At 34.9% G+C, this 23,017-nt stretch overlaps 1 protein-coding gene across 3 annotated transcripts in view; it reads left to right on the top strand.

Annotated features, from left to right (window-relative positions):
• The window catches only part of SLC30A9 (solute carrier family 30 member 9), a 77,235-nt gene that overhangs the window by 45,926 nt on the left and 8,292 nt on the right, over positions 1-23,017 (top strand). For all 3 annotated transcript variants that reach the window (XM_025887542.2, XM_073891593.1, XM_025887545.2), the window contains 8 exons: positions 7,206-7,261; positions 9,413-9,548; positions 12,280-12,319; positions 13,427-13,498; positions 13,950-14,057; positions 15,114-15,279; positions 18,939-19,068; positions 21,510-21,623. In XM_025887542.2, coding sequence (XP_025743327.2) covers positions 7,206-7,261; positions 9,413-9,548; positions 12,280-12,319; positions 13,427-13,498; positions 13,950-14,057; positions 15,114-15,279; positions 18,939-19,068; positions 21,510-21,623 — 822 coding nt within the window. The remainder of the gene's footprint in view (positions 1-7,205; positions 7,262-9,412; positions 9,549-12,279; positions 12,320-13,426; positions 13,499-13,949; positions 14,058-15,113; positions 15,280-18,938; positions 19,069-21,509; positions 21,624-23,017) is intronic.

Genomic DNA, 23,017 nt, shown 5'->3' on the forward strand with positions numbered 1-23,017 from the left:
TCTCTGCTGAGCATGGAGCCTGATGTGGGACTTGATCTCACAACCTTGAGGTCATGACCTGAGCTGAAATCCAGAGTTGGATGCTTAACTGACTGAGCCACCCAAGTGCCCCTAAACTGGGATTTTTAATTCCTTTGCTTGAATGTACAAATGAAGAAAGATTTTTATAAAATTAAGAAACCCAGAGCCAGCAGAAGGAAGGAAATAATAAAGATTAGAGAAGAAATAAATGGTGTAGAAACTAGAAAAACAATAGGTCAATGAAACCAGGATCTGATTTTTTTTTTTTTTTTTTTTTAATGAGAGCACACATGTTCTGTGTGTAAGTGATGGGGGAGAGTGGCAGAGGGAGAGAGAATTTTAAGCAGACTCCACCGTTATCATGGAGCCCCACATGGGACTCGATCTCACAGTCCTGAGATCATGACCTGAGTCAAGGTCAAGAGTCAGATGCTTACCAGCTGAGCCACCCAGGTGCCCCTAGGAGCTGGTTCTTTGAAAAAAATCAGCAAAATTGATAAGCCTCTAGCTAGATTGATCAAGAAGAAAAAAAAAAGGACTCAAAAATTGCAAATGAGAGAGAAATAACCATAACCACAGAAATGCAAAAGACTGTAAGAGAATATTATGAGAAGTTATATGCCAGCAAATTGGATAACCTAGAAGAAATGGATAAATTAAACTACCAAAACTAAAGCAGGAAGAAATAGAAAATTTGAACAGACTGATGACTAGCAAGGAAATTGAATCAGTAATCAAAAATTCCAGGGGTGCCTAGGTGGCTCAGATGGTTAAGCATCTATCTGCCTTTGGCCCAGGTCATGATCTCCAGGTCCTGGGATTGAGCCCCTCATCTGGCTGCCTGCTCAGGGGGGCAGTCTCCCTCTGTCTCTCCGCCCTGCTCATGCTCTCTCTCTCTCTCTCACATGAATAAATAAAATCTTTAAAAGAAAAAAAAAAGCCTCCCAACAAATGAAAGTACAGGGCCAGACGGCTTCGCAGATAATTTCTACCAAACATTTAAAGAAGAGTTAATACCTATTCTTCTGATACTATCCCAGAAAAATAGAAGAAGAAGGAGAACTTCCAAATCCATTCTATGAAGCCAACCTTACCCCAATAACCAAAACCAGGTAAAGATACCACCAAAAAAGAGAATTCCAGGCCAAACCTCTGATGAACATAGATGCAAAAATCCTCAACAAAATACTAGCAAACCAAATTCAACAATACATTAAAATAATCATTCACCACAATCAAGTGGGATTTATTCCTGGGGTGCTAGGGTCGTTCAGTATTCCCAAATCAATCAGTGTGATACATCACATCAATAGGAGAAAGGATAAGAACCATTTGATCCCTTGGGGGGATGGGTTGGCCTGGTGATGGGTATTATTAAAGAGGGCACATACTGGATGGAACACTGGGTGTTATATGTAAACAATGAATCGTGGAATGCTGCAAAAAAAATAAAATAAAAAAAAGAACCATATGATCTTTTCAATAGATGGGGAAAAGCACTTGATAAAGTACAACATCCATTCATAATAAAAACCCTCAACAAAGTGGGTTTAGAGGGAACATACGTCAACAAATAAAGGACTTATATGAAAAACTCACAGGGAACATCATAGTGAATGGGGAAAAACAGAGCTTTTCCCCTAAGGTCAGGAATAAGACAAGGATTTCCACTCTCACCACTTTTATGCAACATAGTACTGGAAGTTCTAGCTACAGCAACCAGACAACAGAAAGAAAAGACATCCAAATTGATAAGGAAGAAGTAAAACTTCCACTATTTGCAGATGACATACATGGTATATATAGAAAATCCTAAAGACTCCCCTAAGAAACTACTAGAACTGATAAGTGAATTAAGTAAAATCTTAGGATGCAGAACCACCATACAGAAATCTGTTGCATTTCTATTTGCTAATAATGAAGCAGCAGAAAGAGAAATTAAGAAAACAATCACATTTACAATTGTGTCAAAAATAATAAAGTCTGTAGGAATAAGCTTAACCAAAGAGGTGAAAGACCTATACTTCAAAAACTATAAAACACCAATGAAAGAAATTTAAGAAGACACAAAGAAATGGAAAGACATTCCATGCTCATGGATTGGAAGAAAAATATTGTTAAAATGTCGTATTACCTAAAGCAATCTACAGATTTAATGCAGTCCCTATCAAAATACCAACATTTTTCACCAAATTAGAACAAACCTAAAATTTTATAGAACCACAAAAGACCCTGAAGAGCCAAAAGAATCTTGAAAAAGAAAAGCTAAGCTGGTGGTATCACAATTCCAGGCTTCAAGTTATATTACAAAGCCATATTAATCAAAATAGTATGGAACTGGTACAAAAGGGGACACATAGATCAATGGAACAGAATAGAAAACCCAGAAATAAACCCACAATTATACAGTCAATTAATCTTCAATAAAACAGGAAAGAATATCCAGTGGGAAAAAGACAGTATCTCCCATAAATGGTGTTGGGGAAACTGGATAGCTACATGCAAAAGAATGACGATAACTTTCTTACATTGTACCCAAAAATAAATACAAAATGCATTAAAGACCTAAACATGAGACCTGAAACCATAAAAATCCAGAAGAGAGCAGGGCAGTAATTTCTTTGACAAAGTATTGGGACCACATCAAGATAAAAAGCTTTTGCACAGTGAAGGAAACAGTCAACAAGACTAAAAGGCAACCTTTTGAGTGGGAGAAGATATTTGCAAATGACATATTTGTTAAAGGGTTAATATCCAAAATATATAGAGAACTGATACAACTCAACACCCCCCAAAACAAATAATCCAAGTAAAAAATGGGCAGAAGACATAAATAGATATTTCCCCAAAGAAGACATGCAGATGGCCAACAGACACATGAAAGGATGCTCAGCATCACTCCTTATCAGGGAAATGCAGATCAAAACTACAATGAGATATTACCTCACACCTGTCAGACTGGTTAAAATCAAAAACACAAACACCAGTGTCGACAAGGATGAAGAAAAAGGAATGCTCGTGCACTGTTGGTAGGAATGCAAACTGGTACAGTCACTGTGGAAAACAGTATGGAGGTTCCTCAAAAAGTTAAAAATGGAACTGAAATACAGTAGTTGCACTACTGGGTATGATCCAGAAAATACAAGAACACGGGCGCCTGGGTGGCTCAGTTGGTTAGGCATCTGCTTTCGGCTCAGGTGATGATCCCAGGACCCTGGCATCAGGCCCTCTATCAGGCTGCCTGCTCGGCGGGGAGCCTTCTTCTCCCTCTCCTGTTCCCCCTGCTTGTGCTCTCTCTCTCTCTCTCTGTCAAATAAGTAAATAAAATCTTAAAAAAAAAAAAATACAAGAATACTAATTGAAAGGGATACACGCTTAACGACTGAGCCAGCCAGGCGCCCCTCAATTGGGTTTTTAAAAAATGTTTTATCCATCTCTCTGTATGTCGGAAATTTCCATAATATAACGTACAAAAAGACATGATCTCAATTGTGATCATCTTTTCAAGCACCCACACACCCCTCCCTGAAATCTCTCACAAATATGTTCACAAAAGCAACATTAACAACTAATATACAAGTGTATATAAAGATAGTCTGAAATACCCGTCAGACTCTTAAATGACTCCCTCTTCTGTCCTGTTTGTTTTCTTTACAATGGGAATGTGTTAGCGTTCTAACTAGAAAAACAAATTAATTTCCGTAATAGATTGAGTGGCAACAGAGGTAAATAAAAGCTGAAATCATTTGGTATTAGTGCTTTGAGAATCCTTGGTGAAGAGTTTGTCTTGATTAGCGTGGTCAGAAAGGCTTTGATGAAAACAATTTCAACTGGGCCTTACTGAGTAGATGGAAATTGTATTTCTTATGTTCTTTTGAAAACTATTTTAGGGGCCCTTGGTGGATCAGTTGGTTAAGCGTATGACTCTTAATTTTGGCTCAGGTCATGATCTCAGGGTTGTGAGATCAAGCCCCATGTTGGGTTCTGCACTGGGTGTGGAGCCTGCCTGAGGTTCTCTTTCTCCCTCTCCAGCTGCCCCTCCCCAACCCTGCTTGTGTGTCCTCTCTCTCTCTTCTGAAAAAAAAACAAAACAAAACTGCTTTAGAAGTATTACAATATCTTTAAAAATTCTAAAGGACTCCTGCAACTCAATAGCAAAAAACCTTTCTGATTAAAAAATGGGCAGAGGATCCGAATTGATATTTTTCCAACTAAGACACACAAATGGCCAAAAAGTACACGAAAAGGTGCTCAGCATCACTAATCATCAAGGAAATGCAAATCAGAAGCACAATGAGCTATCACCTCACACCGGTTAGAAGGGCTGTTATCAAAAAGACAAGAAATAAGTGTTGGCGAGCATGTAGAGAGAAGGAAACCCTTGTGCGCTGTTGATGGGAATGTAAATTGGTACAGGTGCTATGAAAAATAGTATGGAGGGTCATAAAAAAAAAAAGAACTACCATATGATCCAGCAATTCCACTTCTGGAATTCTTATCTAAAGGAAACAAAATCCTATGAAAATATATCCCCACCCTCATGTTCAGTGCAGCATTATTTACAATAGCCAAGACTTGGAAACAACGTTAATGTCCATTTTGATAGATGAATGGATAAAAAAATATAGTATGTATGTGTACACACACACACAGGAATATTATTCAGGCATTAGAAAAAAAAAGAAAGAAATCCTGCCATTTGTGACAACATGGATGGACTTTGAGGGCATTACACTTAAGTGAAATAAAGTCAGACATAGATACTGAATTATCTCACTTATATGTGGAACAAAATAAAAACACCCCAAACTTACGGATAGAGAAAACAGATTGGTGGTTGCCAGAGACAGGGAGTTAGTGGAGGTGGGTGAAATGGGTGAAGGTGGTCAAAAGGTACAAAGTTCCAGTTATTAAAACATTAATTTGTTGTAATATTTTTATAACTATAGTATTTTTTCTTTACCTCTTGAGAGACTAAAATACGTCAAGTTTTAAATTTAGACCTGTGCCTGTAGTGATATTTAGGTTTACAATTTCTGTACAGTTCATTTTTTAAAACTTTTCTGCTAAATAATATACAGTACATCATTAATATTAATTGATACGAATTTATCGAGCACCTGAGTTTATAATGTAGTGTTTAGAAGAAATCAGTCTTTGCTCTTCTGTAAGGAGGTCAGAACAATTAGAAAGATATTCCAAGATGACATTTAAGCAGTTGTATGATAGTATGATACTGAAGGAAAAATCAAAAAAGGGAAGGAAAATCATGGAGTGGGAAGCAATTTATAATGCTTCTTGGCCAGTAGATATTAATATCCGTTATGTTGCAAATCAAAGAGATGTAGGTTATATTTACATACATATATATATATATATATCAGTGTGTATATTTATATATGTATACACACACACATTGTAATTATGCAGAAAAAGGTATGAAAGGACACATACCAAACCTATCTCATGTTACCCTACCTCTGGGGGGAGTGAGGGGGACGGGATTAGGGATGGTCTGTGATATCTTATTTTTATAGGAAAAACTAATAAATTTGGTCCACATTCAGTTTATGAAAAACCTGATATCCTACACTTCATTGTGTGGCCAACCTGAATATTAAGGATTTTAAAAATAATTGAATACCCATTGGCTATTTTGTAAACATTATAAACACACACACATATATATGTATATATACACACACACATACATAGTGTGAATTAATGAAATTTTCAATTTAATTTGCAAGTTTAAAAGGATTCTGTGTTCTATCTTAATTTGCTTTTATTTTCTTGGTTTGATTCCCTGAAAAGCCATCATCTGTGTTTTAGGTAGTTTTAACCCTCTTTTTCTTTGGAATCCAGTAGAAAAAAAACTTGTAATACTCTGTGTATTTAGGGTAGGATTTCCAATATCAGAACTTAAAAGTCCAGTCATATATTTGTTTTAGCCATTTCCAAGGTGGTGTAATCTCTATTTTACCAGAGAGAATGTTTCTGTCAAGTTTTTTGTAACCTACAGGGAAACCTCATCTATGAAGAATTTGGTTGTCTTGGAGCTTTACCTATCTGATTATTTGATACCATGCTGAAAAAATGGAGAAGCCCCAGATTAGGCAAATAATACCACGTAGGGTATTCACTCGGAGGCCTTGTTATTTTTATTAAATAAATAATTCTAATAAGGTAATCTTTTTTGGATATCTAAACTCACATCAAATTAGAATAGAAGGGGCTTACTAGGGGCAAGCATACTAATATTGGGAGTTTCCATTGGATAACTCTTTTTAACAAAAGATGCAACTGAAAAACCAAATAAATGAAAGAAAGGAAGAAAAGATCAAGTCTGGGGAGGAAGGAAGGAAGGAGAGAAAGGTGGTAACTAGGATTAAAGACATGTTCATATTTTTGCCATATTTACTTTATGTTTTTGGTTCTTTAAAGAAATAAAGTCTTAGTTGTAATTAGCCCTACATCTTTATTCCCTCCTTCCATACCCCAGATAATGTACATACTGATATGTATACTCCCTGTGCATGGCTTTGGAAGAACTGGTAGAAATGGATGTGTCTGTATACAGTGTATACTATTTGAAATTTGTACTGTCTTATTTGTATAGCAATATGTTACTTTTCCTATAAAAATATCAGACATTACAGACTGTCCTGATCCTTCTCTCCTCAGAGGTACAAACAGTTGAATGTATATTCTTTTAGACCTTTTCCTGTGCTTTACGTTGTATGTTGTCTACAAAACGACGTTAGTTTTTTTGTACTTTATGCACTGTTCCTAATTTGATTTTTTTTCCTTCCACTTCAGTGGTATGTGTAGGAGCTTTTACCATGTCAGTACCGAAAGCTCTGTCTCAACTCCATTCTTTTAAACCGTTGTAGATGTAACTATGGTTTGGCAATACCAGCATTTATTTTGCCATTCCTTATTGAGGGATTTTTAGGTTGGCTTTCACATTTTTTGTCTTTATAAGCAATGGTGTTTTGAACCCCTTTGGGTTCATCTTTATTTCTCTAAGGTAAGGACTGTAAACCAGAATTGCTGGGCAGTTGTGTTTGTGCGTGTGAAGTGGTTTTTTGCCATTGTCAGATTGCATACTCCAGATTGGTTCTACCACACTATACTCTCCATCTTGCTAATAATTATTTACCCTTTTTTCTTCTTCTCCATAGGGTTTACTAGCAGTGGGCATCAGTAAGTCTGTTCAGACACCAGATCCTACTCATCCGTAAGGACATTGCCTTTATTTTATTTTATTTTTTTGGCAGCAAGTCATTGAAATAAAAGCAGGTGAATTTTAGAAGTCTCCTGCAGTTTATATACCTGCATTTTTTGTGTTAAAGATTTGGTCAGTTCTTTCACTAGAGGATCTAAAATGTAGGACTCAAACACAGTGTCAAAATAAATTCAAGATATAATTTGAAATTTGTGTTTAAATTATTTTTATGCTTTGTAACAGCATAGAGATCTTGTCCTCTTCATATTTGATAATTAATAACAAAGCACACATTTTGATCTTAGAGTTCTGTTTTATTTGGTTAAAGGAAACATTCTACATGTAAACTAATAGGCACTGAATCTAAAATTTTAGTGATAACTTTTATTAAATCCATATTTATTGTATTTTAATCCTGTTGTGACTTGGAAATAGTATTCTGCTAACATTTTAAAATTATTTATTTGTAAAATGAGTATTCTTTTATATTATTTTGAGTCACGTCAGTTATTTTATAGAGATTTTTTTCCTTTTACTAACATACCCAGCTAATACTTTTGAATTCCACATGTATCATTTATTTAACAAGTTTCAATAATAAAATTTGATCAGTCTTAAGGCAGAAAAAATATACTTTTATTTCTGTAAAGGAGTCTGCCTCTGTGCTTTATATAAAGGCCTTTTGTTTTTTGCTTAAAGCAAGACACTACTGTTTTCTCATAAATGATAGTATATTTTGAATATCCTAGAACTATCAATGAGCAATTATAGAGAGCAAGTAGCTTTCTAATCTACTAATTACACATCATTACACTATTTTACTGTGTCAAGAAGAGAATTTTTTTCCTGATTAGTTTTATACACCAAAATTTTAAAAACAGGATAAAATTTTATAATTTTAGGTTGTGAGGATTTCTTTTTAAGGTATTTTCAACAATCTGCTTCAGTGCTGCGCAATAGAATTTTCTGCAGTGATAGAAATATTTTATATCTGTCCAGTATGATAGTCAGTAGCTACATACACGTGGCTGTTGAGCATTTGAAATGTGCCTACTGTAAAGATCTACATTTGAATTTTTATTGTTTTAATTAATTTAAATTTAAATAGCGTTATGTGGCTGATGACTAATATGGGACAGTGAAGATCTACATAGTTAAAATTTTCAGTCAGAACCTACAATTTTTTGAAAACACATAGAAGGAAAGTATTAGCACTTAATTCAGATTTAATTAATTAAATTAATTTACTTTAACTGAAATAAATATATATATATCCTATATTTCTTTGGGGGTACATTTAAGAAAAAGTAAGTTTTTCTAAATCAAACAGGTAGAACATTGTCACATCTATAAACTGAGAATTCCCTATGGCAAGATTAATACATATTTGCAGAAATAATTAAAAAGTAGTTTTAATTAAGACCTGTTGTTTAAATTTGCATCTTCCAGAAGGGTGCCATAGAGTTTGGCTTTGGGAGTAAATTTCCCAGGAAATATTTTTATTAATGAGTGATTCCTTTCCTCGTATAGTATATAGGTTTTTGAGTTTCTTAAAACTCAGTATTTTATTGATACATACAATAATACAAAATAATACACATATTGACCAAAGATTCTTTAAAAATGAGATTTTTTTGAAAAAACTTGCCATAAAAACACCTGAAAAACTGAAGCTTATAGTCCTAATAATAGTAGTTAGTTGCTGTGTGCTAAACTATTCAGAACCAGCCCCAAGTATCTAACATCAAATTATAGGCAAGAAGACCAAATGTTCAGTTAGAAGCTGTATTACAGGGAGATTTCAGTGTCATCCTCTCCATTAAACACCTGAATGCATTTTTTTAAAAAGATGAATTTTATCAGCATTTGTGGTACATAATAGTAAATTGACTCTATGTAATCAGAACAGACTATATGGAAGAGGGATTAGAAAATACCTGAATTCAGTCATATTCACTGTTTTTCTGTATTTTCAAAGATCTTGCAGTTTTTTCCCTTTATATGTTATTTTCCGATTAGATTTAAGTTTGGTATTTACATTTTACTTAAATATAAAACCATAAACATCTTTATATTGTAAGAAGTTTTTGGTTTTCTTTTTCATTGACTTATTCAACATATTTTATGAAACTATTTGTATTTTTTGTAAACTTTATTTTTCAGGTATGGATTTTCAAATATGCGCTATATTGCTTCACTAATTAGTGGTGTTGGTATTTTCATGATGGGTGCAGGATTATCTTGGTACCACGGAATCATGGGACTGCTTAATCCTCAACCAATAGAATCTCTTCTATGGGTAATCTTTTTTCCCTTCAGTTTTCAAGTAATATAAGAATGATTAAGTACAGTAGAATGCCTTTGTCATATTGATGTTAAAGGGACTAACACATACCTTTTTGACTGTAATGCGGAGTTATGTGTCTGTAGTGGTGTTTTTTAGGACTTGACTGCACATGACCTCTAAATTCATATGGTTCAATGATGTTGAACAAGAGTATCTCTGTAGGTACAGGGGCACCTGGCGACTTGGTGGATTGTGCAACTCTTGATCTCAGGGTTGTGAGTTCGAGCCCCACAGTGGGTGTAGAGATTACTTAAAAATAAAATCTTAAAAAAAAAAGAAGAAAGAAAAGAGTATCTCTGTAGGTACAATCGTTAAGTACTGACTCCTGGGTTAAAATCTTGGGCAGTTCCATTAATTTCTTCACTTACATTGAAGAACAAGAAGATCTCTGTTCATTTTTAGTCCCAAGAATAATCTGTCAGTAATTAAAATATCCAGTGCCACAAGACAGTCATAAGTTGGAATTGTTGTGTTTAAAGATTTTTTTTTTTCACTCATGTAGGTAGGAAGCCTGTACCAGGGGAATGGGAGGATGGGAGCATGGTCATCTTCTGTATTTTCCTCGCTAGGGCTTCTGCCCTTCTCTCCTACTCCTGAGCTTGCCTCTGGCAGCATCAAAGGTAGGGAGAGAGGACAGAAAAGTACTACTTTATTGTACTTTACTGGCACCAGCATCGTTTTACATTGGATTCCTCTGGCCCTCATAGACACTTAAAGCTGCCTTTTTCTCGACTCTGGCTCCCTTGGATTGGTCATTTGGCGGCTTCTGCTTCTTAGGATGTAGTTCCAGACTCTTTCTGCTGAGGTTGTCTTGCATTTTCGAGAAGGCTCTTTGGGCAGTTGATCTCTTTTCTAAAGACTCTTACTCAGAATCCTGTTTGGGCTCTGTGTGTTAAAACAGACATCTTTAATGCCCTCCCAGTGAGCGTGCAGTTGTTTTTATTCCCCCAAACATAATCATCTACTCTGTTGACACAATCAGTATCAGTAGACTTGCCAATAAATTTATTTTTATATGTGAATTAGACATAGTTCACTATAATCTCTAAACACCAGGGATGCACGTCCAGCTCTCTGAACAGTCTTTACAGTTTAATAGCTTTCTCCAAAGAAATCTTCACTTTTGGCCTTAACCTTAGCTCTTCCTCATGGGTTAGTGGGTGTGGAGCTAGGAGTTGTAAAACGAGGCTTGGGCATTCTCTGTGCAAAGCCTGAAGGGATGGTACAGCACCTCATTTTGGAATGCGGGAGTACTTATAACCTAATTTGTTCTCAGTTGGAATGAATCTCATTTAACATCTTTTCCTCCATTCTGAAAAGGTTCGGCCACTTTATAGATACCTCATTCTTCCAGCATTCATCTGAATTGTATAGTAGTATTTTACAGAGACTAAGCGGTTAATGAAAATTAGTTAAATTTTCAATTGTGTTTAAATTTTCAATTGTACTGGGAGCTCAGGGTACCTGGGTGGCTCAGTTGGTTATGCATCTGATTCTCGATCTCTGCTCAGGTCTTGATCTCAGGGTCCTGAGTTCAAGCTCCACGTTGGGCTCCATGCTGGGTGTGGAACTTATTTAAAAAAAAAAAAAAAAAAGCTCCTAGAAGCTCTTCTGTCTTTTTGCAACTAAATGAGGTTACATCAGACTATGACTCTTAGTTAATAAATAATAGATTCAATGTACCATAGACCACTTTATGTTTATTAGGTATTGGGATCTTTTGCTGATATATGCTGTTTCCCTTTATTAGGTGATAAGTGTGTCTTAAATCCTTTCAGGAAGGAGATAGAAGGATTAAAAAAAATATTGGGCAGTTTAGCTACTGTTTTAATTATGTTGTAGGTTGGCAGTAAGATTCAGTGGAGATAGCCTAGAGTTGAGACTGGAAAACCCATATACTAGATCTTACCCTGGTATCATTTCTATGTACTCAAGCAAATCACATAGCCTTCCTCAGTTTCCTTAACAGAATTATAAGAGTATTAGACTAGGTTCAGAATTTTCCAAACTTCTATTTTAGGGAAGCCCAGGGTTCCAAAAAGATGATGCTGAAAATTCTCCATATGTTTCGTTTGAATTTTATTGCAATTGTTAAAAATTTGTGTTGCTAGGTTATCTCTTAGATTAAAGTTTTTTGCAAATCTTTATTTAATTCAAGTGTGTCCTGGTACTGTGAGGAGGGTGGTGTAATCCCCCTCTCCCAAATTGGTCACTATTTATAACTGCTTATCTTTCTGAATCAGGATTGGTACTGGGCATCCAAACAAAAGCCAGAAGTTACGTGGGTAGGGGTATGGATCTTACTGTATTCTGGTATCCATACCCCAGATTTCAAATGTTTGTGTTCATTTTGAACTTCAGAAAATGTTTTATACTAATTTTTTCATCTCTTATATCATGAATTTAACTTAGGCATGGTATAACATTCTATAGAGTAGTCAGATTACTCTTCTAAGTATTAAAAAATGAAATGACCATCAAGTCTTTTTTTATTCTTTTTCCTTTTATGAAGATATACCATCTATCTCATTGCCCTCATTTGAGCTATCTCCCATCAAGATTCTTATCTGGCTAGGATTTGAATTTATGTTTCCATTGTAAACATTATAAACTTTATGCATGAATCGTTGTGATTCTCTAATGAAATACGAACTTACACTTTATTTTAATACCTCTTTTCTAGGCATACTGTATTTTAGCAGGATCATTAGCATCTGAAGGAGGTATGTACTGTTACAGTATCTCTTTATTCTTAATTTAGTAATATATATTCAGCAGTTCATTTTTATAAATTGCTAAATTCCACTGATTAAAGAAAAACTATTGAAATAGGAATCTACTTTGAGGGAGTAAATTCTTTGTATAATGTACTGTGGTTATTCCTGTAATCGATGTGGGCAAGGGAAAAGCTGGGTTTTTTTGTTCTTGAGTATCTTAATCATAACACTCAGAACGTTTGGAATGGAGTCTAAAAACATAACTATATATTGAATTTTTAAAAATCATGTTTTAGTGGGGCACCTGGGTGGCTCAGTCCGTTAAGCAGCTGCCTTTGGCTCACGTCATGATCTCAGGGTCCTGGGATTGAGCCCTGCTTTGGGCTCCCTGCTCCATAGGGAGTCTGCTTCTCCCTCTCCCTCTGCTTGTCCCCCCGGCTTGTGTTCTCTCTCTCTCTCTCTCTCTCTCTCTCTTTCTCTCTCGATCGCTCCATCTATTCTCTCTCTCGATCACTCCCATTCTCTGTCAAATAAATAAAATCTTTAAAAAAAATAAATGAAAGGTTTTAGTAGTGTTAATCATGGAAGGCTGACTCTTTGCAATAAAACATTTCCAGGTTTCTGCGAGGTTCAGCTGTAGCAAGTTTTATGACAGAAAAGCACTACATCATGTAGGAAACTGCCTAACTGGTTGTATTCATAGTATGCTTACTTCCGATACATTTGCTTACTTCCGATACATTGTCATTTGCTATGCATAGTGTTCCCTTAATCTTTGACAGTCTGTAAAATGGTGATAACACCACCTGCTTCAAAAGGTTGGGAGGATCAAAAGTGTTGTGCTTAGTGTGGTGCCTGCCAACTAGTTGCTGTCTAATAAATTAAGGTCATTAAGGTGGTGGTAACGATATTTAAATTATTATGGTTTAGAAATATGGGATTCCTTGTATTATGATGATAATTGGAGTCTAGATAATGACTTGTTAATACAGAACTTTTCTTTATTGACAACCCTGGCATTAAAAGTGTTGTACCTATTTATTTTGAGAAGCCATCTTTAAAACTTGGAGGCATGAAGTTTTTTTCTTGCTGATATGAATGCTTTTCTTTCAGCAACACTTCTTGTTGCTGTAAATGAACTTCGTAGGAGTGCTCGGGCCAAAGGAATGTCATTTTATAAATATGGTATGTATGTTAGCAACCAGTTGTCTTACTTCATCTCCTTTATTTTCTAAAATTGCCCAGTACTATTGCTTTTTCCTTATAGGTGTGTACAAAATATATCTCGATGTCTTCTCTGTATGGCTCTTATATATCATCTCTTTTAAAAAGAGAAACGTAGTGTGATATGAACATGAATACTTTATATTTGGATTTTAACTTAAGTGACTACCGTTTTTCTACATATGTTTTTATAACTAGAGAAAGTAATTTGACTTTAAATTTCAGTTACTGTCAACATTTAAACTAATAAATTATGTTTACATGGAACAGGGCTTTTAAAATCAGGATCTCATACATTTTTTATCTTAATTTATATCTTAATTTTAAATGGATACTTACTAAAATGTTGCATGATAGTATCAAATTAGGATTTCAGAAAGTTTCTTTTCTTGTCTCTACCCCAATGATTAAGTAATGGAAAGTCGTGATCCTAGTACAAATGTGATATTACTGGAGGATACCGCAGCAGTCTTGGGAGTGACAATAGCAGCTACGTGTATGGGCCTTACTTCTCTAACAGGTAAATATTTCTTAAGTTACAGGTGATTTATTTGTACTACTTAAATAATTCTCTAATATGTGGGTATTTTCTTTTATATCACTGAATAGTTTTAAACCAATAGATTGTTAAATGCTAATTGCATACTAACCATTTATTTGTATAAGACAGATAAGACAGTAAAAGTCTTCAGAGTTCTCTCTCAGAAATTTTCTTAGTTTGAAATAAAGACGGCTGTTGTTAGAGCATTTCTGTAATGTGCTAAACCTTTCTAGCTGTGCCTTAATAAATTATGCAACTACTCTGAGCTTAGTATTGATAATATTTGGCCTAGTGACCTCAAAGGTTTATTAAGGTAATATATGGGAGAGAACTTCCATTAACTCTAATACTGTAAATAAATATATATTGTAGCTCTGATTCAGAAAGTCTTAGGTAAGGCCTAAGAACTTGCATTTTTACCAAGTTCTCAAGTGATGCTGATGCTGCTGGTGAAAGAACTGTACTTTGAGAACCACTGCTCTAAGGTACCTGTGGCATGCAATGAATTAACTTCTCCCCTTTGTATCTAGAATGGTACTAGCTATGCATCATCCTTGGTTGAATGAAAAGAGTGATCCGTATCATTTTTTGTATGGCTTAATTCTCTCACAGAACCTTGGTAAGAATAAGAAACAAAAGGTGGTTATTTTTTTCAGCTGTGGATCTCACAGTGTTGTCAGCGTGAGACAGGAAAAGTGCTACTGATATATCAAAAAGAAACGGATTTTATTATATTAGTAGTATGTATATGATGTTTCTAAAATGCTCTGAACCCTCACTCATGTAATGACCATATGCAAGAAATAGATCTTAAATAATTAAACCACATAATACTCCTATGTAATGTGAAGCATATTGTAGCATGTAGCGTCCCCATTTTGTAGTATAGTAAACTTATTAGGAGAAAGTCATTAAAGGAATTAGGAATGAATTTCAGGTCCTTTGTTTTACTAATTCTGGTTCTTTACTCACTAAAGCTGATTGATGAAATAATAGAAAATGTTAATTTACTGACTTCTTCTGTGCTTTATTTAGGTAATCCACTGTATGACAGCCTAGGTTCTTTGGGTGTGGGCACGTTATTAGGCATTGTCTCAGCATTCCTCATCTACACTAACACGGAAGCGCTCTTAGGGCGATCCATCCAGCCAGAGCAAGTACAACGGCTTACTGAACTCCTGGAGAACGACCCATCAGTAAGGTCAGCTTATTCCAGTGATGCTGCTAAGGTTTATAAAAACATATTAAGAAATAGAAATGCTTGGTTTGTAAATACTTCCAGAAGAGTTTGTGGTTCCCTAGCCTTTAGACTTTTAATCTATGACTTTTCAGACTTGCCACCTTATAAGAAAACAAGTGAAAGCATTTAGGAAACTCCCTGTTTTCTTTTAAATTCTGTATATCTTTAATTTTTAGAATAAGGAACACTTAGATGATGTAATGGGAACAGAAGTTTACAAGTGGTTATCTCCATAATGTAGAACCACTTCTGCGGAACCTTCATATTTATTTTTGCCTTGTATTTGTATTATAATTACAAATTGCTATATTAAATTTAAGAACATTTTTATTCAATGGGGAAGTGATTACCAAATTAAATATAATTTATACTCCTTTTGAAAATAGACTTCTTGTTTTAGCTCATTTTAAAAGTTTTTCCTTATAATCTTTATCTTTTAAATGATATAAAAATGAAGAACTGAAGGGGCACCTGGCTGACTCAGTCAGTAGAGCATGCAACTCTTGATCTCGGAGTTGTGAGTTCAAGCCCCACGCTGGGGGTAGAGTTTACTTAAAAAAAAAAAAAATGATCTGAAGACTTAGGAGATAATCAGAAGAGATACAGCATTCTAATTAGTACTTTTTAGTGAAATTCAAGTTTCAGAGTGATATGGAAGGAATAAACCTTTAAAATCCCAGTTTTCTACTAGCTACATATATATGTTAAACTTTAAATGAATATATTTTTCTTCTGTGTTACAACCAGATCTTTTTAAGATTATTTATTTGAGAGAGAAAATACAAACTGGGGAGGGGCAGAGGGAAAGAATCTCAAGCAGACTCCCTGCTGAGCATAGAGCCCAACACGTTGCTTGATCCCACAACCCTGAGATCATGACTTGAGCCAGAATCAAGAGTTAGACACTTAACAGACTTGAGCCACTCAGGCACCCCTTAAAACCAGAATCTTTTAAGTGAAATCTTTTAAGAATGACCTGTATATCTGAATCAATAAAACAAATGAGTAAATTATTACTAGATTTATATTCTAAGCCCTACATTTTTAATCTGGAAAAGTCGTTACCTAGCTAGATCTAGATTAGAAGTTGAATATTCTTAGAATCAGTATTAGGCTTAGTACTTGATTAGTCCACGTTAATATTCTTTTCCTTGTAATATCTTTGTCTGGTTTTGGTATCAAGGTAATACATTATAGAATGAGTTGGGAAGTGTTTTCTCATCTTCTATTTTTTAGAAAAGTTTATGAAGAGTTGGTATTACTTCTTCTTTTAATGTTTGGTAGAATTCACCAGTGATACCATTTGGGCATGGGCTTTTCTTTTTTTTTTTTTTTAATAATTTTATTTATTTATCTGACAGAGAGAGAGACACAGCGAGAGAGGGAACAGAAGCAGGGGGAGTGGGAGAGGGAGAAGCAGGCTTTCCGCTGAGCAGGGAGCCTGATGTGGGACGCGATCCCAGGACTCCGGGATCATGACCTGAGCCGAAGGCAGACGCCCAACGACTGAGCCACCCAGGCTCCCTGGGCATGGGCTTTTCTATGTGGGTAGTTTTTTGATTACTTACTCTACCTGTTTTCTTGTTAAGGGTCTGATCAGATTATCTATTTCTTCTCGAGTCAGTTTCAGTAATTTGTGTCTTTCTAGGAATTTCTGCATTAGTTCTAAGTTATCTAATTTGTTGACATACAACCACTCATAATTTTCCTTTGTAATCCTTTTTATTTCTTTAGGGTTGTTAGTAATGTCTCCTCTTTCATTTCTGACTCCAGTAGTTTGAGTCTTCCTTTTTTTCTTGGCCAGTCTGGCTAAAGGTTTGGCAATTTTGTTGATCTTTTCAGAAAACCAGCTTTTAGTTTTACTTTCTGTTGTTTTCTCTATTTCATGAATTTCTGCTCTGATCTATATTATTTCCTTTCTTCTGTTTGCTTTAGGTTTAGTTTGCTCTTCTTTCCAGTGTCTTAAGATGGTAGTTTAAGTTTTTCATTTGGTATCTATTTTCTTTTTAAAAAATATAGGCTTTTACAGTTAGTGAATAAGCATTACTTTCACTGTATTAGTCAAATAATGAAATTTGTAATATTTTGTTAGGACTGAGGTAGATACGCTTTTTAAAAATGAAAAAATTAGGGCGCCTGGGTGGCTCAGTTGGTTAGGCGACTGCCTTCGGCTCAGGTCATGATCCTGGAGTCCCGGGATCGAGTCCCGCATCGGGCTCCCTGCTCAGCGGGGAGTCTGCTTCTCCCTTTGACCCTCCCCCCTCTCGTACTCTCTCTCTCTCTCTCTCATTCTCTCTCTCAAATAAATGAATAAAATCTTTAAAAAAAAATGAAAAAATTATATAGCTTCTTGCCAGTCTGGACAAGTTTTGTTTCATTTTGGGTATATATAACTTTACAAATATTAAATCATTCTTATTTTTATCCTAGTTGATAAATATGCTTCTTTATTTTTATGGCTAAAGAATTTTAGACTCTGGCGCCTGGGTGGCTCAGTCGCTAAGCGCCTGCCTTCGGCTCAGGTCATGATCCCAGGGTCCTGGGATCGAGCCCCACATCGGGCTCCCTCCTCGGCGGGAAGCCTGCTTCTCCCTCTCCCACTCCCCCTGCTTGTGTTCCTGCTGTCGCTATCTCTGTCTCTTTCAAATAAATAAATAAAATCTTTAAAAAAAAAAAAAAAGAATTTTAGACTCAGTATTTAGTAACTTGCTCAGGATCACTCAGAAGTTAGGGTCAAATGTTTTGAGTATTTGGATCTCATTTAGGCTTGTTTTCCTATAACTCTCTACATCCCCAGGATTCAGAGTGTTTTTTATTTTATATATCCCATAAAGAAAAGATGTTAATAGTGGTTATCATAGAAAGAAAAGAATATCTCAACAGTTTTCTAAGGAATATTGATTCCTGAGGGTTTGCAGAAGGAATGAAAAGCAGCTATAACACTAGAACATCTGCTTCCCTTTCTGGGAGGCAGAATGGTATAATGGAAAGACTACTGGGTTTGGGTGTCTGAAGATCTGGAGGTGAGTCCTGCCTCTGCTGTTGACTAGCTGAATTATCTCAGGCAAGTCACTTAGGCCCCTCTTGGACTGTTTTATCATCTGTAAAGTAAAGATGCCAACTTATCTACTTTCTGAATTCCATTCATTAAATGCCTGCCGTGTAGTTGCTACCATATTAAACATTGTATGTATGTGCTGGCTCTTTATTCCCCATATCAAATCCCATTAGGTAGTTATTATTAACTTCATTCAAATAGAGTAGTTCACAATTGCATGAAGACTTTTAAAGAAGCTTTTAAAAAAAAGAATTATGAGACAAAATGACAACACTGTAGAAAAGCAATTTAGAGTTGATTTTTTAATCCACAAACTGTATAATTCATGTATATACAAACCATAAAATCATATTTATTAAGTTTGCATCTTTGTATGGCATTATGCAAAAATAGCTAAATGGACATTTGTTTGGAAATTTATAGATGGCACTTAATGGTGAATACTCTGAAAGCCATCTTGGTCCATTTTCATCACTGATGGAAAAAAAGAATTCTGTACTTTGTGCCGTTAAAATGTGTATGTGTGCAAATATAAATTTGTATGCATTGTTATTGGTTGCAGGGCAATTCATGATGTTAAAGCCACAGATTTGGGATTAGGGAAAGTAAGATTTAAGGCAGAAGTAGATTTTGATGGACGAGTTGTTACAAGATCATATTTGGAAAAACAAGATTTTGACCAAATGCTACAGGTAAGTTTATGTATTTATTGTTTTCTTATATAGTCAAAGGTTAGAAAAATTACTTTTTGAGTAAATAAAATAAAACTTTTACAGGTCTTAAAGTCACTTGAGCTTTCAGCTTAGAGTCCCCAAACTTGACAAAGACCGTTTTATTTGCTGTAACAATAGCAGGAGGAGATAGCAGCAGAGCAAACTACTAGTCAGGTGCTTGCCATGTGCCAGGCATTTTATAGAAATTCTCTAGCATACTCTCAGCAATGCTGTGAGGTAAAGAAATAGTGTTTTCAGTTTTATACATAGGCAAAGTAAGACACAGAAGGATTAAGTAATTTGTCTAAAATTACAAAGCCATAATATGGAGTCAGATATCAATGTAGGTCTCTATGATTCTGCAACCCATGATTTTATATTAAGAATTAAATTTAAAAGAGAATTCGGAGGGTAATAATAATGAACAGTGCAAAGGCTACCACTTGCCTTTGTCAAATCTTAACATTTTACTCTACTGTGTTTGCTTACGATCTTAAAGAAAGAAATTGTTAAAAAAACAGGTGAAGACCTTGTTTTCTCCTTCTAGATCCCATTCTTCTTCCTCCATCCCTAGAACTAAAAATTGTCTTGAATTTAGTACTGTCATTTACATTCAGTTTTTACACTTTTCCATAGATTTTTCTTAGCACAGTATATAGTAGCATTTTGAATATTTCAAAATTGATATAAATGGTATCATACCATCTGATTTCCTCTATAGTTTGCTTAACAGCATCATTTTGAGATTCTTCCATATTAATATATGTGTGTACACATATACTTATTTATATGTTAATTATTTTTATTTTTTTTTTTAAGATTTTATTTGACAGAGAGAGACACAGTGAGAGAGGGAACACAAGCAGGGGGAGTGGGAGAGGGAGAAGCAGGCTCCCCGCGGAGCAGGGAGCCTGATGCAGGGCTCGATTCCAGGGCCCTGGGATCATGACCTGAGCCGAAGGCAGACGCTTAACAACTGAGCCACCCAGGCGCCCCTATATGTTAATTTATTTTAATTGCTATATATAATCTCCTATGAATATACTGCAATTTATTTATCCAGTCTCCCTTTGATGGACAGTTATGTCCACAATGGCATTCTCATATGTTTTCTTGTTCAAATGTGTAAGAATTTCTTTAGGGTACTGTATAGCTAGATTTAAAATATTGGGCTTTTGAGTAAACTTGGGGTACCTGATGGGTGGCTCAGTCAGTTAAGTGTCCAGCTCTTGATTTTGGCTCAGGTCTTCATCTCAGGGTCATGAGTTCAGGCCCTGTGTTGGGCTCCACGCTGAGTGTGGAGGCTACTTCAAAACAAAACAAACTTACCTTCAACTTCCCCAGGTATTGGCAAATTGTTCTCGAAAGAGTGTCAGTTTAATTTCCATCATTAGTACATCAAAGTTTCTCTTGCTTCACATTCTTACTAGCTGGTATTATAGTCACAGTTTTGAAATATTTGTCATTATGGTAGATGTGAAAACTACTATTTATATTTAATTATAATTTCTATTCCCCCTGGTAGTAGTAGTGAGGTTAGTAAGCATTTAAATTTATTGACCATTGGGATTTCCTCTACTGCTTTATTTAGTTAATTTCTGTTATTCTGACAAATTAATAAACATTTTATTTTTAATATGCTGGACACTAATCCTTCCTCAGTTGTATATATGCAAATATCTTTTACTAGCTTGTGATTTACCATTTCACATTGTTATTGTACAGAAGGTTTAATGTGTTTATTAACTTCATGTCCAACTTATAATCCTTTTCTCTAGGCTTTTTATTATCTTTCTTGAGAAATACTTCCTTATTTCAGTATCATAAAAATACTTTTTTTTTTTTTTTAAAGATTTTATTTATTTATTCATGAGAGACAGAGGGAGAGAGAGAGAGAGGGAGAGAGAGAGAAGCAGAGGGAGAAGCAGGCTCCCGAGGAGCAGGGAGCCTGATGCGGGACTCGATCCCAGGACCCTGGGATCATGACCTGAGCCGAAGGCAGACGCTTAACCATCTGAGCCACCCAGGCGCCCAAAAATACTTTTTTTTTTTCTAATAAAAGTTTTGTGGTTTGTTTTCTACCCTTAGTTTTTTAATTCACTTAGAATTATTTTTTTTTGTTTAATGATCTGAGGTAGGGGTTTAATCTTCTTTTCCTATAGAAGAATAATTGCCCTGGCACTGTTTATTGAATAGTCTGTTCCTTTCCCACTAATTTTGTAATGCTATCTCTGTGAAGTATTATACTTAATTTTTTGTTGAATTAAATGTTTTTGGAACTAGGTGGTCCATCACCTTTAGCATGAAAGTTTTTCATTAAACTTAATGGTGTTTGTTATAATTTTTTAAAGAAATCATTGGTGTACTACTATGATTTTTTTAAAAGTTATTTTGTTTTCCCGCTGTCGTTTTCTTTATAGGAAATTCAAGAAGTGAAAACTCCTGAAGAACTAGAGACCTTTATGCTTAAACATGGAGAAAATATTATTGATACTTTAGGAGCTGAAGTAGATAGACTTGAGAAAGAACTGAAAGTAAGATGTATTCATAATAATCATAATGCTGACTGTTTCTTAAGTACTTACTCTGTGTCAGAACAATGTGCTGATTGTATCACATGTATATGTTTATCAGTAACCTCATGGTGTATGACTGGTAGTTGTGAACAAGAAAAATCACTGGGTTAGAGAAGTTGGGCAATTTACTCAAGGAAGTAGGGGATTGGGATTTGAACCTTTGTTGGTCAATTCCAAATTCTGTACTTTCAACCACTATTCTGTAGTGCTTGCTTAGTTTCTAAAGTAGCTAAAGGTTTTTTGTTTTGAAATAAAAAGCATTTTAAAAGTTTCTAGAGAAAGGTGAAAGGGAAACTAGATTCTCTTCAAAAGTTTGAAAAAACAGAATGTGACCTTGAACATACACACATCTTCCTTTTACTCCATCATTATTTTATATTTTCTTTTTGTTGCTTCTGTTTGAGTTGGAGATCATTAGAACCTGTTGGTTTTTTTACTGAAATATTACTATCTTTAAAAATCTCAGTGTTCTCAAATTGTCATTTATTGACTCTTGAGTTCAAGTTATTGCAATAAATAAAACTTATAAATGATCTTTAACATAAATACCTTGTTGAAGGCAATGCATTTTCTTCAGCTGATGTTGATCATTCTTTAGTTTTGTTAAAAATTGAAGGGAAATAACAAAAATTGAAGGGAAGCATTTCTATCATTTACTGTTTTTTCTTTTAGACTCTAGGTACCAGAGTAATAGAAGCACTTCAAATAATATGATTTTGTTTATGTTAATATTATAGTTCACAACATGATTTTTAAGTTTGTAGATGAGCTGTTCTCAAATATTTTTGTCTTAAGTTCTTTATATTCTTAAAAATTATTCAGGACCCAAAGAGCTTTTATTTATTTGAATTAATATTGATACCTACTGAATCATAAATTAAAAAAAGAGTTCTAAAAATATTCATTTAAAAACTATAATAAACTATTACATGTTAATATAAATAACATTTTAATGAAAAGTAACTACATTTTCCAAAATGAAAAAAATAGTGAAAGGAGTAGTATTGTTTCACATTTTTTAAAAAATCTAAGCTCGATTCTCTTATCTGTTTCTGCATTCATTCTGTTGACATATATTGTTTTGGTTGAAGAATATGAAGAAAAGGGAAAAGGGAGGAATCTTTAAGAGTATTCTTAACAGCGTTTTCAGATAATTGTGATATTCTTTTTGGATATTACACCAATACCTGACAACTGGTAGCCTCTTAAAGCTTAGTTGCAATGTGGAACCTGAAACTATATCAGAGAACTTTTCACATACTGTTTGTGAAGTTAGGGGGCATAGTCCACAAGATCACCCTCATTTCTGACACCAGTTGCAAATTTCAAGGGGTTCTTCATATCACCCTCAG

The sequence above is a fragment of the Callorhinus ursinus genome, unplaced genomic scaffold (assembly GCF_003265705.2).
Source record: "Callorhinus ursinus isolate GAN/ISIS: 27379988/994484 unplaced genomic scaffold, GSC_fseal_2.0 scaffold4, whole genome shotgun sequence".
In the NCBI taxonomy this organism is placed as follows: Eukaryota; Metazoa; Chordata; class Mammalia; order Carnivora; family Otariidae; genus Callorhinus; species Callorhinus ursinus.